This window comes from Oncorhynchus masou, chromosome 19 (assembly GCF_036934945.1).
Source record: "Oncorhynchus masou masou isolate Uvic2021 chromosome 19, UVic_Omas_1.1, whole genome shotgun sequence".
Classification (NCBI taxonomy): domain Eukaryota; kingdom Metazoa; phylum Chordata; class Actinopteri; order Salmoniformes; family Salmonidae; genus Oncorhynchus; species Oncorhynchus masou.
Window position 1 is genome coordinate 22,581,089 of NC_088230.1, and position 15,935 is coordinate 22,597,023.

The following is a 15,935-nucleotide window of genomic DNA, read 5'->3' on the forward strand; positions in this document are numbered from 1 at the left end:
TTTATCTTTCATTTAATTGAGGTTTTGTTCTGGATGACTGTCTGTCATCCTGATTTACAAGTGATGAATCAAAAGTATCATTAGTTCGATATCAAATCAACTCCCTGCGGTTGACACCCAGTGCGAATCGGAACGGAGGGCTAATCCAGTGTATTCAGTGATGGCCAGGTCCTCAGTTGCACTCTATATCTCATCTCCGGCTCAAAGGAACGTCGCCGCTTCCCTGCGGTGTATAACACTGCGTGTGGTTCATTCAATCTGGAGCGTCAGATGGTGGGGCTGGCGACCGCGCAAGGTGAACCGCGTTTCTCTTTTGTCCGTCTTTTTACTGCACTGTCTGTCCTACCGACAATATCTACAGTATATGACCGGGATTCTCTATGTGTAAGTGAATGATGTTACATGTCCAACAAGGGACAATCAGCCGTTATGAAATCCGGGCGAGTGAGGATGCACAGTGCTGCTAAGAAGGATACTAGGACTGTGTTCAGCACCACCGATTTTGGACATAACTGAAATTCTCATATTCGTAGCATGCCTCCTGTGAGAGAGCTTTAACTAGGGAAAATAACGGCGGACTGCTTTGAATTCTACACTGTCCATAGCATTTCTGTGTGAAAAGTAAAGGACGCGCGCTGTTTAGTTCAGTTGCAGACTGGGACCCGAACAACCCGACCGTGGAGGGAGGAGCGATGAGAAGAACCCCATCGGCTTAAAGAACACTGGCTTGCTTTGTTTCTCAGCAAAGGACCCTTTCAGAAATAGCCTGACACAGTTCGTTTCTTCAAGTGGCCACTGTGTTCAGGATAGGATACTATTCTGCCTAGTGCCTACTGGCACTTTATTCTGTACCATGTTTGATTTTATTTTTTTTGTTGAAAATTTTCAGAGGCTTTAATTCTAGTTTATGGTTTATCCCTGGACTGCTCAGACGTATAATAACCAGATAGTAGGCCTAATTCTGCTAATTAAGAGCTGACCGACTTTCAGAATTTTGAACAGCTGGACCCGTATGACTAATTCAAAGTTCTCCACTATTTGTTGAGACATAATATATATTATCAAATTGTTTGGCCAATCATAATTGTCTTAATCTATTTGTGCCTGAAACGCACGCCGCTGTGCAGTGTGGTCGCGTCATTGGAACTGCCCGGGCGACCAGCGGAGAGATTCGGGGATTTGGGAGTTACAGCGACCCACGTGGAGCGGAAATCCAAAGTGGACAGTACACAATGGGTTGTTGCAGTGGCCGATGCACCCTGGCCTTTATCTGTGGCATGCAATTGGTGAGTTTATGACAATAATTATTACATGCGTAATGGTTTTCCTTATGGGGAGACGCGATGAGGGTGATATATAGCTACTTCCCTGTACAGTAGCCAACTGCGGACATGCACTCCTAAATCAACTATTCCGCCCTAAATCAATAACTGTATGTTTAAGATGGCCTGTAACACCCTTGCCCAGTAGTACGACCGAATCCACAATTCAGAGAGCGGACCATTTCCTGGGGGAATATGATCATTTGGAGCAAAAGGGACGCTCTCACGCATCTGCTCCTCCCGGTGCTCACATACTGCACGCATGAGAAGCTTCTTACCAGCTGTACCACATGGGATAGATGCCAGGGAAGCATGGTGATATAGCGGGGATGGGTTGTGCTTGTGAATGGCTCCGTCATACAGTCGGTGAGAAATGTCAAAATAAACCAAACTCCACAATTTACGATTTAGTTCTCAGTGACTAGTGTGGGCGGTGTGAGCTCCGACGTCACATACAAAATGTAGTTTATGTAAATATATATATATATATATATATATATTGATTTCAGCACCCAAATAATAGCCCGCAATTACAAACTACAGTGTTCTTTGTAATTGCGGGCTATTCTTTGCGTGCTGAGATCAGTTGTTTTTATTAAACAAAAACGTCGGAGCTCCAGTCTGCCCACACTCGTCGCGGCTCAACCCCATCGTAAATCGTGAAGTCGGCTAAGAGCCATGTAGGATTATTGTAGAATTAGATGGATTGCAACCGATAATGCAATCATCAATGACTCAAATGTACTGGAAGTGATGCTAGTCAACATACTGTATTCTGGGTAACATTATCACATTCAGTGGCTAATGTCAGGTGAGGTGATGGACTATTATTGCAGGTGTTCGGGTCTTTTAGAGAGGCAAGTAGCCTAGTACATGCCTCTTGTTTCACCACTCATGAGGATGTCTCTATAATCATAAAAAATATGACCTTTAGCCTACAGTGACTCACTGTTACTTAACTGATAGTAGGTGGTGGTGACAATCTCAACACTATCCACCAGCTGGTATCTATGATAAATCACCCTAGCGTGATAGGTCACATGACATTACAAGTTTTGTTCAGCTTGCCCCTTAAGCATGTGCAGATGGCTATACATGTCTTATAACATGCCCCTGTTAGAGAGACTCAGCTGAGTCGTGGTGGTCAAGGCCACCCCCCTGGAGTCTTAATTACAGCTCACAGTTCTCCTGGCTAGAGACCTAGCTGTGGGTCTGCTCTCCTCACATGGTTAGCAGATTGCTGCACTTTTACAGAAAATGATAAGCCACCTCCTTTCTAAGAGGGTTTTATTCCTCTCTTAGCACTTGAAAGGGAAATGTTTGCAAGTATATTTGGTTGTAGTGAAAATGTCTCCATTTGTGCTACTGTTAGTTTACTCAAACTTTTTCATATCTTCTGATGCAAAATGTCGGTGCTCCACAGACACCGTGTACCTGTTCTGTACAGTGAGTGTTGTTTGATGTGGGGAGATTTCAGCAGAGATCACAGGACAGCTGTGTCTGAAATCCCACTCTGGATTTCTTCTGAAGCACTGATACCTTGGCCACCCTCACCCACAGATATTCCTATGATCAATAAGCTCTCATGCACACAGAGCTGGAGATGACCTTTCCCAGTCCTCCTGACAGGCTGGATTTAGCCAAACACGTCTCTGGTCCTGTGTGGCCTACCTACTGCACGCCAGGGTTGCTTGCTCCCAACACATCTGTGGTGTCTCAAAGCTGCAGTAGGAATGCATCCTTTTCCACTAGGCCACTTTTAGCAGCAGCAGCAGTTAGTGTTTTGTTAATGGCCTGAAGCAGCAGCAGCTGTATTTTTGGTAACAGACTCCTCTAGTCGGTAGGAAAGTCCTGTTAGACTTATCTAATCATCTGGGCTTTTCCCTTTAACTCGAGCTGACTGCTTGGCCTTGGCTGATGTCAGAACTTGTAAACTATTTCCAAACCATTTGATGTGTAGTCATATTATAGCATAGCAATTATGCACCAAAAATATAGGCCTCATTATTATTTCAATATATGCATGTGCCTTGATTAGACCATTTGAACTTAACAGTTTATCATGCTGGGTCTTTCAAGCATCGCCTCAGTATATTTGTAAACACAACACTTAAACAACCAAGAACTAATGCTCTCAAAACGACTTCAAAGGGACCATTTGTTGTCCAACCATATGATCCATGCTAAATAAGCACGAGGAAAAGCTTTTGAAATGGTTTAATAACCACAGTTACATTTTTCCTTTGGTTTGTGCTTCAATCCGTGCTTCAGAATGGATCTTAATATGGGGATAATTCACACAATACCGAACAAGGATTAAGAGGAGATTGTGCTGGTCAAGTGTATCTGATTAATTGACCAATTATGAAATGAAATGTTACACAATGTAAGGGTTTATTGACCTGTTTTTATCCTGCTTTTGAACCTCTCAGTTATTATTTAGTTTTCATGAATGACCTCATCACGTGCACGTAGAAATGCTGTGTAGTTTACAGTGTATTTCCTCTAACTCTAGACTATTTTTGTGATAGCTTAACCTATGAAGTAGGCTTCATACTACATACATTTATCATGGTTTATGTCACATTGCTAGTATGTTCTACTGAAAAAAGCTTCACAAGTTTACATTTTAATACATATAAGTTAATATATGTTAAACTGTTAAATATGCTAGCTTCTCATTCTACCAAACTGTTGGTGTTTCTGTGGGAGCAGAGATAGCAGATCAATATGAATATGGTTCCTCAGTAGTGTAAATTAGCCAGGTTCCCCAGCTCTTATTGTATCTTTGTTATCTGATAGTGAAAGTTAAACACTGCCATCGCTCATCAGCATCTGCTGGAAAGGAAAGGCATTAACCATGAGAAGTCAAGATTCTCTGTTACAGCTGGTTACAACCACCAACGAACTACAACTCATCGCCTTGTGTTGTTATGGGATAGTCTCATTGTTGTAGGATGTTTAAACAGCAGCCGGGTAAGGTGGCTGCTGGGAGGGACAGTAGATAGGAAGCTGTTGACCAGATGGTTGCAGCATTGGACCTTTAAAAGATAATTGGTCCTAAGTTCTTTGATTCCAGCTTTTTACATCAGTGAATGTTAACTGTGTGCGTCACCCCTAGACATGCCTGCAGGCTAAACAAAGACAGCTGGGTAGGCCGTGTGTGTGGCATGAATTAAACCCTATAAAGCAGTCAATACATTTCTAAGGAAAGCTGTTAACTGTCCAGAGCACTTACCCTGTACTATTCTTACATCTGAAATAGGGGACATGAAAGCTGGGCTATGTTTGAAGATGTCATTTCCTGACTGATGTTGGCTACTGGCAGCTGGTCTCCGTGTGGTTGCTACGTGTGGGAGGTCTGAACTTCTGCTCTTGATTGAGCTGTGGCTCTCTGAGGAGGGGATGGTGTTCAGGAGGCCTGCTCATTTACATGTCCTCCAATTACATTCATTCACTGTATGAAGTATTGTACGCTGTGTTTCCACAACACATTAGTGGTGAGGAGAAACATAAAGAGCTATTATAGCTTTCATATCAGTGCATCATTACTAGAGTATTTAGGTATTTTCTGCATTTACATTAAGGTATTATGTTCAAGTAAACTGACACTCAAGTCTAAGTCAAATTATGGGAGGGGCAGAATCTCCAATAGACTAATTAAGTCCAAGCAAAAAAGCCTCGAGGTACACAGCAATTACAGCGTTATTGACCAAGTTGGTATTGCATTCCTGAATGAGCTGTAGTTTGTTATTTATGGTCCGTTTGCTGTAGATCATTGAAGCAGGGCAGGTAAACAATTGGGAATATGTGTTTAGACTGATATTGTAAACTAATTGGTCGGGCGAATAGTAAATGGACATGCCTTTATAATTAATCTGGAATCGAGTCTGAAGAAATGTATCCACTTATTTTTTGTAGTGAACTCATCATGTTGATGGTCTTTAAGGGTATCACAACTCTATTCACAACTCCAAGCCTACAGGATGAGATATGAGATGTCACTTACCTCCACATCTTCTACAGTACCTACTCATTAACCATATTCTGTGCTTATCTAGCATAAGAAGTTTCTGCTGATGCTCAATTTGACATTTTTGTTAGGATTGGTATGCCTACTTTCAGGTATATCCATTAAACGTTCATCCTGATAACATGATCCAAAGCAAACATCTGGAGGGATCATAAAAGAGCATAGAGGAGATGCATCTACAAATTGGGCCCTAACAGTCGGTGGAGAATTTAATTGAATTTAGGAATCAGAATGCGAATTCACTCCAGAGATGGGGAAAATGAAGGATCAATTCCAGATTGTAGAATGACTGGTATAAATTCTCCAAATTCCTCACCTCAGGGCTCATATTTGTCTTCTGCTCTGCAGTCCCAGACCTGCCATCAGCACACTTATATGATATTATAGGTATTAATGAATATATAGCACTACACTGGCTGCAAATGTATAATTGCATTTAGTCTCTGCTATGCTTACCCTGTAATCCATTTCATACATTCATTCTTGTCATGGAGTTAAGCCTAGCAAGTTTCAGTGTTAGGAAGTTTACTTCTCTGCATTTCTGTTTAATGTATTTCATGTCTTTAGGGATAGCATCTGTCTAAATCTATCCACTGGTGCAGGAGGCTGTTGGTTTCATTTTTTTACTGGCTGTTTTTCTCCCAGTTGTAACATTCTAAGATGGATTTATGCATTTGGCTTCCAACACAACAAGGCTTTGAATTAGGCCCTGACAGCAACACTTTATTGATTCCGGGGAAAAAAGCAGGTTGTGCGACATCATTAGCCTAGAAAAAAATCTGTCAACAGCTACAAAGTTGCCATCAGCTGGCTCGGAACATGACTTTAGGTTTTCAGCATTGACAGATGGGGCAGTAAGTTGGTGGGTAAATTCTCTCTCAATATTTACTGCCTGGCTTGCAAAACCCCCTGCGTTTATCCAAATGGAGAGCTAGGTTTTGCCTGGTTTGTTTTTTATTGTTTACCCCTTAAGGTGAAAATCCTCTTGTTCCAAGTGAACCAGTACAGTATGCTTGTTAGCAGATCAAAGGATCATTTATTTATATAGAAATATATGGGAGTAACTGCAGAGTGGTGCCATGTTTCATTAGGTTTTATTGGCTTATGAGTCTACTAAACTATATCCTGAGGCTATTTGTAGTACCACCACTAACCATATTATAATGTAATAACATCCCTTGATTAGATTCTACCATGGGTTATTACAATGAATGCATTATTTTCCGCCACGCAGTCCTATCAGATCCAGACACATCCCTTCAGCCTTTACACAGATTTTGCTGAGGGAACTAACACACTGCAAACCCCTATGCTACTCTCTCAGCTACCTGTTCTAATTTGATTGACTCATCCATCCCTTCTGCACAAATGATAGAGATTACATAACGTTAGAGGAGCGGTGCCTTGCTTCTCAGCATTGTCTGCCAACCTCTGTAGTGACTGAGGCATTGCCAGTCGGTGGTCTATGCAGTCAGAAAGATGAAGGTAAATAGCGTTTGCAGGTTGAGAGATGAGAGGTACACGTCACAGAAAGCTGTCTGTCATGTAAAGAAAGTCCTTGATGTGGAGAAGAGCAAAATCAATCATCTCTTGTACTGCCATTGATATCTAAGAAGGCAGAAAGATTTAATGACTCTTCAAAATGTTATAAATCCCTTAAATCTTAGCAAGACCCATAACTATGAGTGCTGTGAATATGTGTGTGTGGGGGGGATCTCATCACTCTAGAAAGTTTATGCCCAATTGCTTTTAACCCCTAATTTTACTTTAACCTGTCCTCTCATCCCTGTCTATCTTGCTGACAGGGGAGATGCCTTCAGTACATACAGTAGTACAAGGACAATGAGATGAACCCCATTGCTGCTGTCTGTTTGTTAGGGTAATTCTCCATTGAGCTGAAGTATTTTTTTTAAATGACAGTGTATCTTAGCAACAGCAAGTAACAGGCAATAAATGCAGGCAGCACAATGTGTCTAACTGCAGAGGTATTTAAATTGGACTCCCAACTTCTGACAGCTGGACAAGCTACCAAAAATTCCAGCTTTGTCTGACAACAGCACTGTGAGTTAGGCGTTAACTTTTGATAACTAAATGCAGTCTGCCAACCAAAGTTGTTATTCTATCCTGCTCAATCTCTTTCCGGCCATTTGACTGTTGTCAGAACGCTGTGAAAATGCAATGAAAGCATGTGGCTCGGTAGAGTGGCTATGAGGCAGCGAGGCATGTGAGAGGTGGTTGTAGAGAGACGAGGGCAGGCCTGAGTGGCCACAGGTCTAAAGGCACATCAGAGGCATTCTGCAGGGTAATTTTGGAGGACCTTGGGGGATAAACTGAGCTAGCCGCTGGATGGGGATGGGATGACCTGGCTAGTGGATGACTGATTAATGCCAGAGATAAGTAAACATGGCGCTGTGGATGAGCATGTTCACGGCTCTGAGGACAGCTCTCATTACATGGGGTTTGACCTCAGCGATGAGCCTTGAGTGTGGGGATGTAGGGCAGACACCATGTCTCTGTGAGGACCTGCCTGCCTGTTTATTAGAGGGATGGATTGATACGAAAACATTGTAGAAGTGATTGGTTCAGGGATGCTTAGGAACAATGACAACTGACTGTTCAAGAGATGAGGGGCCTGTGCCATGATGACATGTCAAATAATGTGTTATATTTTAGCAATAAGGCACTGGGGGTGTGGTATATGGCCAATATACCACGGCTAAGGGCTGTTCTTATGCACGCCGCTAAGCAGAGCGCCTGGCAACAGCCCTTAGCCGTGGTATATTGGCCATATACCCCAAACCCCTGTGGTGCCTTATTGCTATTATAAACTGGTTATCAACGTAGTTAGAGCAGTAAAAATCAATTGTTTGTCATACCGTGGTATACGGTCTGATATACCAGGGCTGTCAACCATTCAGCAATCAGGGCTCGAACCACCCAGTTTATAATGATACTTTTATGATGTGAGGAATTTTTATTCTGACAGAAAGCTGTTATTTTGGGGAAAAAATGTATAGTTATTAGATCAATATATAAATGGACTGTTTCAAGCTCCAGTTGTTACCTATGAATCTTCTCCTAAAAGCAGTGTTCCCAAACTTTACAATCTAATAATAAACAGCCTGTTCCCCATTAAATATGAATACCGGTACCCATAGTGCCTCTGCATAACCTGTCTGCTGTGTTAAATCCCTGGAGATGTTCTCTCTGACTGCAGCGGTAAAACACTGAGTATGTAATCCCATTGAGACCAAAACAAAGATGCTTATATGAAACAAGACATGGCGGGGGAGATGAGGGAGAACCAAACCATGTAACTGTTCTTGTAGCCACTTCTGTGGTGTGTATGTGTATGCATGTGTGTGTTGCGTGTGTGTGTGTAGCTTAGAATGAAAGGACTGCATGTGAGAGGGAATATTACTCAGCGGTCTTTGTCGGAGTGAAATCACAAGTATAACTCAAGGCATTGCATGCACAAACTTGGCTTGTGTGAGTTTTCACTTACTACCCAGATATTATAATGAGACAGGGTGATGACCTTCACAAACAACAGCCCCAGACAGCCCGGGGAGGTAGACTTGTTATCCCGCTCGCTCCTCTCACTAAGCTTATAGATAATGCCTGTCTGTCTGTGACAGTACCAAGCTAGATTGGTCTTGCTCTGTGTAGCTCTGTGGTTGTTGAAGACTGATGTATGACATCCAATCTCCTGCTGGAGGAAGCCAAAGGCCCCAAGACTGCCTCTGTGTCTGTGCTGTGCCTCAGGAAATAAGCAGGCCTCTTATGTCATGTGGTCCTCATAACATCTACTTTGGAAATGCTGTCAAGGTGTGTGTGTGTGGGGGGGGGTTGATTGATAGTTTGATTGATTGGCTGGTTGACTGATTGATTGGTTGACTGATTGGTTGATTAATTGATTGATTTTGCCAGTAAAAAAAACCACATACACACATTACATATATTTTTAAACATGACAGGGATGACATAAAAAAGGCAGAGACTTATTTCCATTGTGGTCCATAAATTCCATGGTGCAAAACATTACAACATTAGGCTACACACATTACATAGAGAAGAGAAAAAACTGATGTGAAGAGAAAAAATTCTACTGCTTGATCATTAGCCGGAGGTTTGTACTATACTGAAGTCTACCAGTTACATTGGGGCAAAAAAGTATTTAGTCAGCCACCAATTGTGCAAGTTCTCCCACTTAAAAAGATGAGAGAGGCCTGTAATTTTCATCATAGGTACAATTCAACTATGACTATGACATGACTATGACAACTTCAACTATGATAGACAAAATGAGAAGAAAAAAATCCAGAAAATCACATTGTTGAATTTTTAATGAATGTATTTGCAAATTATGGTGGAAAATAAGTATTTGGTCAATAACAAAAGTTTATCTCAATACTTGACAGAGGTCAAACATTTTCTGTAAGTCTTCACAAGGTTTTCACACACGGTTGCTGGTATTTTGGCCCATTTCTCCATGCAGATCTCCTCTAGAGCAGTGATCTTTTGGGGCTGTTGCTGGGCAACACGGACTTTCAACTCCCTCCAAAGATTTTCTATGGGGTTGAGATCTGGAGACTGGCTCGGCCACACCAGGACCTTGAAATGCTTCTTACGAAGCTACTCCTTCGTTGCCCAGGCGGTGTGTTTGGGATCATTGTCATGCTGAAAGACCCAGCCACGTTTCATCTTCAATGCCCTTGCTGATGGAAGGAGGTTTTCACTCAAAATCTCACGATACATTGCTCCATTCATTCTTTCCTTTACAGGGATCAGTCGTCTTCGTCCCTTTGCAGAAAAACAGCCCCAAAGCATGATGTTTCCACCCCTATGCTTCACAGTAGGTATGGTGTTCTTTGGATGCAACTCAGCATTCTTTGTCCTCCAAAGACGACGAGTTGAGTTTTTACCAAAAAGTTCTATTTTGGTTTCATCTGACCATATGACATTCTCCCAATCTTCTTCTGGATCATCCAAATGCTCTCTAGCAAACTTCAGACGGGCCTGGACATGTACTGGCTTAACCTCTAGCGTCGAGCAATCCCGTATCCGGGAGCGTAATCATAGCCTCAAGCTCATTAGCATAACGCAACGTTAACTATTAATGAAAATCGCAAATGAAATTAAATAAATATATTGGCTCACGAGCCTTTTGTTAACAACACTGTCATCTCAGATTTTCAAAATATGCTTTTCAACCATAGCTACACAAGCATTTGTGTAAGAGTATTGATAGCTAGCATAGCATTAAGCCTAGCATTCAGCAGGCAACATTTTCACAAAAACAAGAAAAGCATTCAAATAAAATCATTTACCTTTGAAGAACTTCGGATGTTTTCAATGAGGAGACTCAGTTAGATAGCAAATGTTCAGTTTTTCCATAAAGATTATTTGTGTAGGAGAAATCGCTCCGTTTTGTTCATCACGTTTGGCTAAGAAAACCCCCGAAAATTCAGTCATTACAACGCCAAACTTTTTTCCAAATTAACTCCATAATATCGACAGAAACATGGCAAACGTTGTTTAGAATCAATCCTCAAGGTGTTTTTCACATATCTATTCGATGATAAATCATTCGTGGTAGTTGCCTTTCTCCTCTGAACCTAATGGAAAAGTGGACGCAGCTGGAGATTGCGCAATAATTTTGACGGAGGACTCCAAGCGGACATCTGGTAAATGTAGTCTCTTATTGTCAATCTTCCAATGATATGCCTATAAATACTTCACAATGCTGCAGACACCTTGTGGAAACGACAGAAAGTGTAGGCTCATTCCTGGCGCATTCACAGCCATATAAGGAGACATTGGAACACAGCGCATTCAAAATCTGGGGCATTTCCTGTATGAAATTTCATCTTGGTTTCGCCTGTAGCATTAGTTCTGGGGCACTCACAGACAATATCTTTGCAGTTTTGGAAACGTCAGAGTGTTTTCCTTCCAAAGCTGTCAATTATATGCATAGTCAAGCATCTTTTCGTGACAAAATATCTTGTTTAAAACGGGAATGTTTTTTTATCCAAAAATCAAAAGAGCGCCCCCTATATTGAAGAAGTTAAGCAGGGGTACACGTCTGGCACTGCAGGATTTGAGTCCCTGGTGGCGTAGTGTGTTACTGATGGTAGGCTTTGTTACTTTGGTCCCAGCTCTCTGCAGGTCATTCACTAGGTCCCCCCGTGTGGTTCTGGTATTTTTGCTCACAGTTCTTGTGATCATTTTGACCCCACGGGGTGAGATCTTGCGTGGAGCCCCAGATCCAGGGAGATTTTAAGTGGTCTTGTATGTCTTCCGTTTCCTAATAATTGCGCCCACAGTTGATTTCTTCAAACCAAGCTGCTTACCTATTGCAGATTCAGTCTTCCCAGCCTGGTGCAGGTCTACAATGTTGTTTCTGGTGTCCTTTGACAGCTCTTTGGTCTTGGCCATAGTGGAGTTTGGAGTGTGACTGTTTGAGGTTGTGGACAGGTGTCTTTTATACTGATAACAAGTTCAAACAGGTGCCATTAGTACAGGTAACGAGTGGAGGACAGAGGAGCCTCTTAAAGAAGAAGTTACAGGTCAGTGAGAGCCAGAAATCTTGCTTGTTTGTAGGTGACCAAATACTTATTTCCCCCCATAATTTGCAAATAAATTCATTAAAAATCCTACAATGTGATTTCCTGGATTTTGTTTCTCATTTTGTCTGTCATAGTTGAAGTGTACCTATGTGTGGCTCAGTCGGTAGAGCATGGCGCTTGCAACGCCAAGAGTCGTGGGTTCGATTCCCGCTGGGGCCACCCATATGTAAAAGTAGTGGCCCCAGCCGACTTGTAAGTCGCTTTGGACAAAAGCGTCTGCTAAATGGGATATATATATATATATATATGAAAATTGCAAGCCTCTCTCATCTTTTTAAGTGGGAGAACTTGCACAATTGGTGGCTGACTAAATACTTTTTTGCCCCACTACATGTGTGTTCCAGCACATAGGCTTCCTTCCTCTACATAGTTTTAGCTGTGATGTGTTTTACTGAGCAACAAACAGATTATATACTGTATGAATTGAGTTAACCATATCACATTACTCTGTTCCTAGTCCCTCTGTAATCCGATCCTATTGGTTTTCCTGCTGTTATATTGCTTTAACACTGGGGCTAAACTACACACCACACAGAGTGTACTGTTTCAGCCAGCAACTATCTGGATGTACATTCTTCATGCTCTGTAATGGAATCTGTAATCTGACTGAACCTAATCAGTTGGACTGCCATACTTTAACAACGTGAGTGAACAAGTAAACACAGTCATACACAGTCAGACGCGTCACTCTCAGAAATGCCCCACATAAAAACCGACAATGACAGTAGCAAACTATAGTTTGATTGATAGAAATGGTGAGAGACAATATTCGTGAAGCCCGTTATGTCAGGTGTCCAATCCCCATGCAATATTTTTATGAATGATGGAAGCGGCAGTAATGAGTGGGCCGACTGGGCTCTCTCACACCTCTGCAAGGCACTTACGCTGATTGTCTGTGCGGCGCTGGTAACCCGATCATGGCTGCTCATAATGCTGTGCTGATGGTGGCGGTTGAAGGACAGATGAGGGTATAATGCCACGCGCATGGCTCCAGGTTGCCAGAGCTGTGAAAGCAATTCCAATGTGTGATCTGTCAATGAGCAGGGGCTCAGATGCAGGGCCAGGGTCTGGGATGGGGCCAGTTAGTCAGGGTCAGCGGAGGTCAGCCAGCTTGTCTGCCAGTCACCTGGGCAACACCCTGAGATGGCTTCACTGTAGCTCAGAGGTCCTAGTGCTGGCCAGGTCTGGACCCAATGTCTCCCATATTGATTTGTAGGCTGTTATATGAAAACCTAGTAAATGCTGCTCTGCTTTGAGATTACTAGTTGGTCAGACGTTCTTTTTATAAAATCATGAGCTTACCTGCAAAGTGTCCCTTTCAATTGCAAATACTATTAGGTGCTTTCTTCAAGCGTTACAGTATGTGGATGAATTATTATAGGGTTTCAGTGCAGGGCTGCTGTAAGGGCCTATATAAAGCCCTGGAATCCTGACTAAATCCTTTGATTCTGCCGAGTCTTTCAAAGGAATCAACAGGGTTCCATCATAGCAGATTTCAGTATCAGGGATTTGGCTATATTTCTGCCCAGAATCGCTGCAGAGCCAGGCCTAGCTATCGTCATGAGGTGATTTTTATGGAGGGGTTATGGGATTGGAGGACTGGTTACTCAGCGCTCACTCACTCTGATCGAATTGGTCGTCCCATATCATTTCAGCAAGCAATGACACCCACCATTGTTCTGAAATTGTTTCTGTAGTTAGAAACAGATAAGATTAGCATTCTTGCAACAATATTTTGTTTAAGTACACTGAGTGTACAAAACATTAGGAACACCTGCTCTTCCCATGACATAGTAGACTGACCAGGTGAATCCAGGTGAAAGCTATGATCCCTTATTGATGTCACTTGCTAAATCCACTTCAATCAGAGTAGATAAAGGGGAGGAGACAGGTTAAAGAAGGATTTTTAAGCCTTGAGACAATTGGGCTTGATAAGATCGTATGCTTAAATGACTTAAATGTAAAAAAGGAAGAAATTGTGTGTGTATGTGCCATTCAGAGGGTGGCAAGACAAAATATTTAAGTGCCTTTGAATGGGGTATGGTAGTAGGTGCCAGGGGCACCGGTTTGAGTGTGTCAAGAACTGCAATGCTGCTGGATTTTTCATGCTCAACAGTTTCCTGTGTGTATCAAGAATGGTCCACCACCCAAAGGACATCCAACGAACTTGACACAACTGTGGTAAGTATTGGAGTCAACATGGGCCAGCATCCCTGTGGAATGCTTTCGACACCTTGTAGAGTCCATGCCCTGACGAATTGAGGCTGTTCTGAGGGAGTAAGGGGGTGCAAATCAATTTTAGGATGGTATTCCTAATGTTTTGTATATCTTGATCTCTGAAAAATCAAGCTAATTGATTGCACCCAAATTGGATATTTTCATTTACACAGTAGGATTTAAAGAATATTAAATAAATATAGTTCCTAACATCTAGTGGTCAGAACCTGGTAATATCAGGATGTAGGATGGGACAGAAACCTAACTTCAATGACTAATTACTCTGAACAGGAGGAAAAAATTAACACATTCACTGGGAATACATTAGGATGAAGGATGAAGAAACAATAGTCAAAGTCACAGCATTGCTTACTCTTAGCAATCTTGTACAGTGGCTTTTAACCTAGAGATTCTTCACCGTCATTGGGGTCTCTTCAGGAATTTTCAGGAAATTGGGACATTCGGTACATTGTTCCTCTCCCCCTCACACAGACCAATCACACAATTTTCTATTGTCAGACATAGAGAACTGATACTATAAACTCACTGTTGGGGTGGGATTGGCGTGGGATGTGGGGGTCCATGGGTGGCTTTAGACAATTTTTGGGGATTCCTCATGTCTAAATCATTGTTAGAAAAACATTTGGTCCAATTCGGATCATAGATACTATATTTCAAATTCCAATCCTATTTTATTGGTCACATACACATGGTTAGCAGATGTTAATGCGAGTGTAGCGAAATGCTTGTGCTTCTAGTTCCGACAGTGCAGTAATATCTAACAGGTAATCTAACACATTCACAACGACTACCTTATACACACAAATGTAAGGGGATGGAATAAGAATATGTACATATAGATATATGGATGCGTGATGGCCGTGCGGCATAGGCAAGATACAATAGATATGAGATGAGTAATGTAGGATATGTAAACATTATTAAAGTGGCATTATTTAAAGTGACTAGTGATTCCTTTATTAAATCAATTTATTAAAGTTGCCAATCTGTATGTTGGCAGCAGCCTCTCTATGTTAGTGATGGCTGTTTAACAGTCTGATGGCCTTGAGATAGAAGCTATTTTTCAGTCTCTCGGTCCCAGCTTTTATGCGCCTGTACTGACCTCGCCTTCTGGATGATATGGGGTGAACAGGCAGTGGCTCGGGTGGTTGTTGTCCTTGATGATCTTTTTGGCCTTCCTGTGACATCGGGTGCTGTAGGTGTCCTGGAGGACAGGTAGTTTGCCCCCGGTGATGTGTTGTGCAGACCTCACTACCCTCGGGAGAGCCTTGCGGTTGAGGGCGGTGCAGTTGCCGTACCAGGCGGTGATACAGCCCGACAGGATGCTCTCGATTGTGCGTCTGTAAAAGTTTGTGACGGTTTTAGGTGACAAGCCAAATTTCTTCAGCCTCCTGAGGTTGAAGAGGCGTTGTTGCCCCTTCTTCACCACGCTGTCTCTGTGGGTGGACCATTTCAGTTTGTCCATGGTGTGTACGCCAAGGAACTTAAAACTTTCCACCTTCTCCACTACTGTCCCGTCGATGTGGAAAGAGGGGGTGCTGCCTCTGCTGTTTCCTGAAGTCCATGATCATCTTCTTTGTTTTGTTGACTTTGAGTGAGAGGTTATTTTCCTGACATCACACTCCTAGGCCCCTCACCTCCTCCCTGCAGGCTGTCTCGTCATTGTGGTAATCAAGCCTACCACTGTAGTGTCGTCCGCAAACTTGGTGATTG

At 42.4% G+C, this 15,935-nt stretch overlaps 1 protein-coding gene across 1 annotated transcript in view; it reads left to right on the top strand.

Moving 5' to 3' along the window:
- Positions 1–283: 283 nt before the first annotated feature.
- Positions 284–15,935, top strand: part of LOC135506013 (sodium/potassium-transporting ATPase subunit beta-1-interacting protein 2) — a 149,607-nt gene continuing 133,955 nt past the window's right edge. Inside the window, exon 1 of the mRNA XM_064925342.1 lies at positions 284–1,286. Coding sequence (XP_064781414.1) covers positions 1,233–1,286 — 54 coding nt within the window. The 5' untranslated portion in view covers positions 284–1,232. The remainder of the gene's footprint in view (positions 1,287–15,935) is intronic.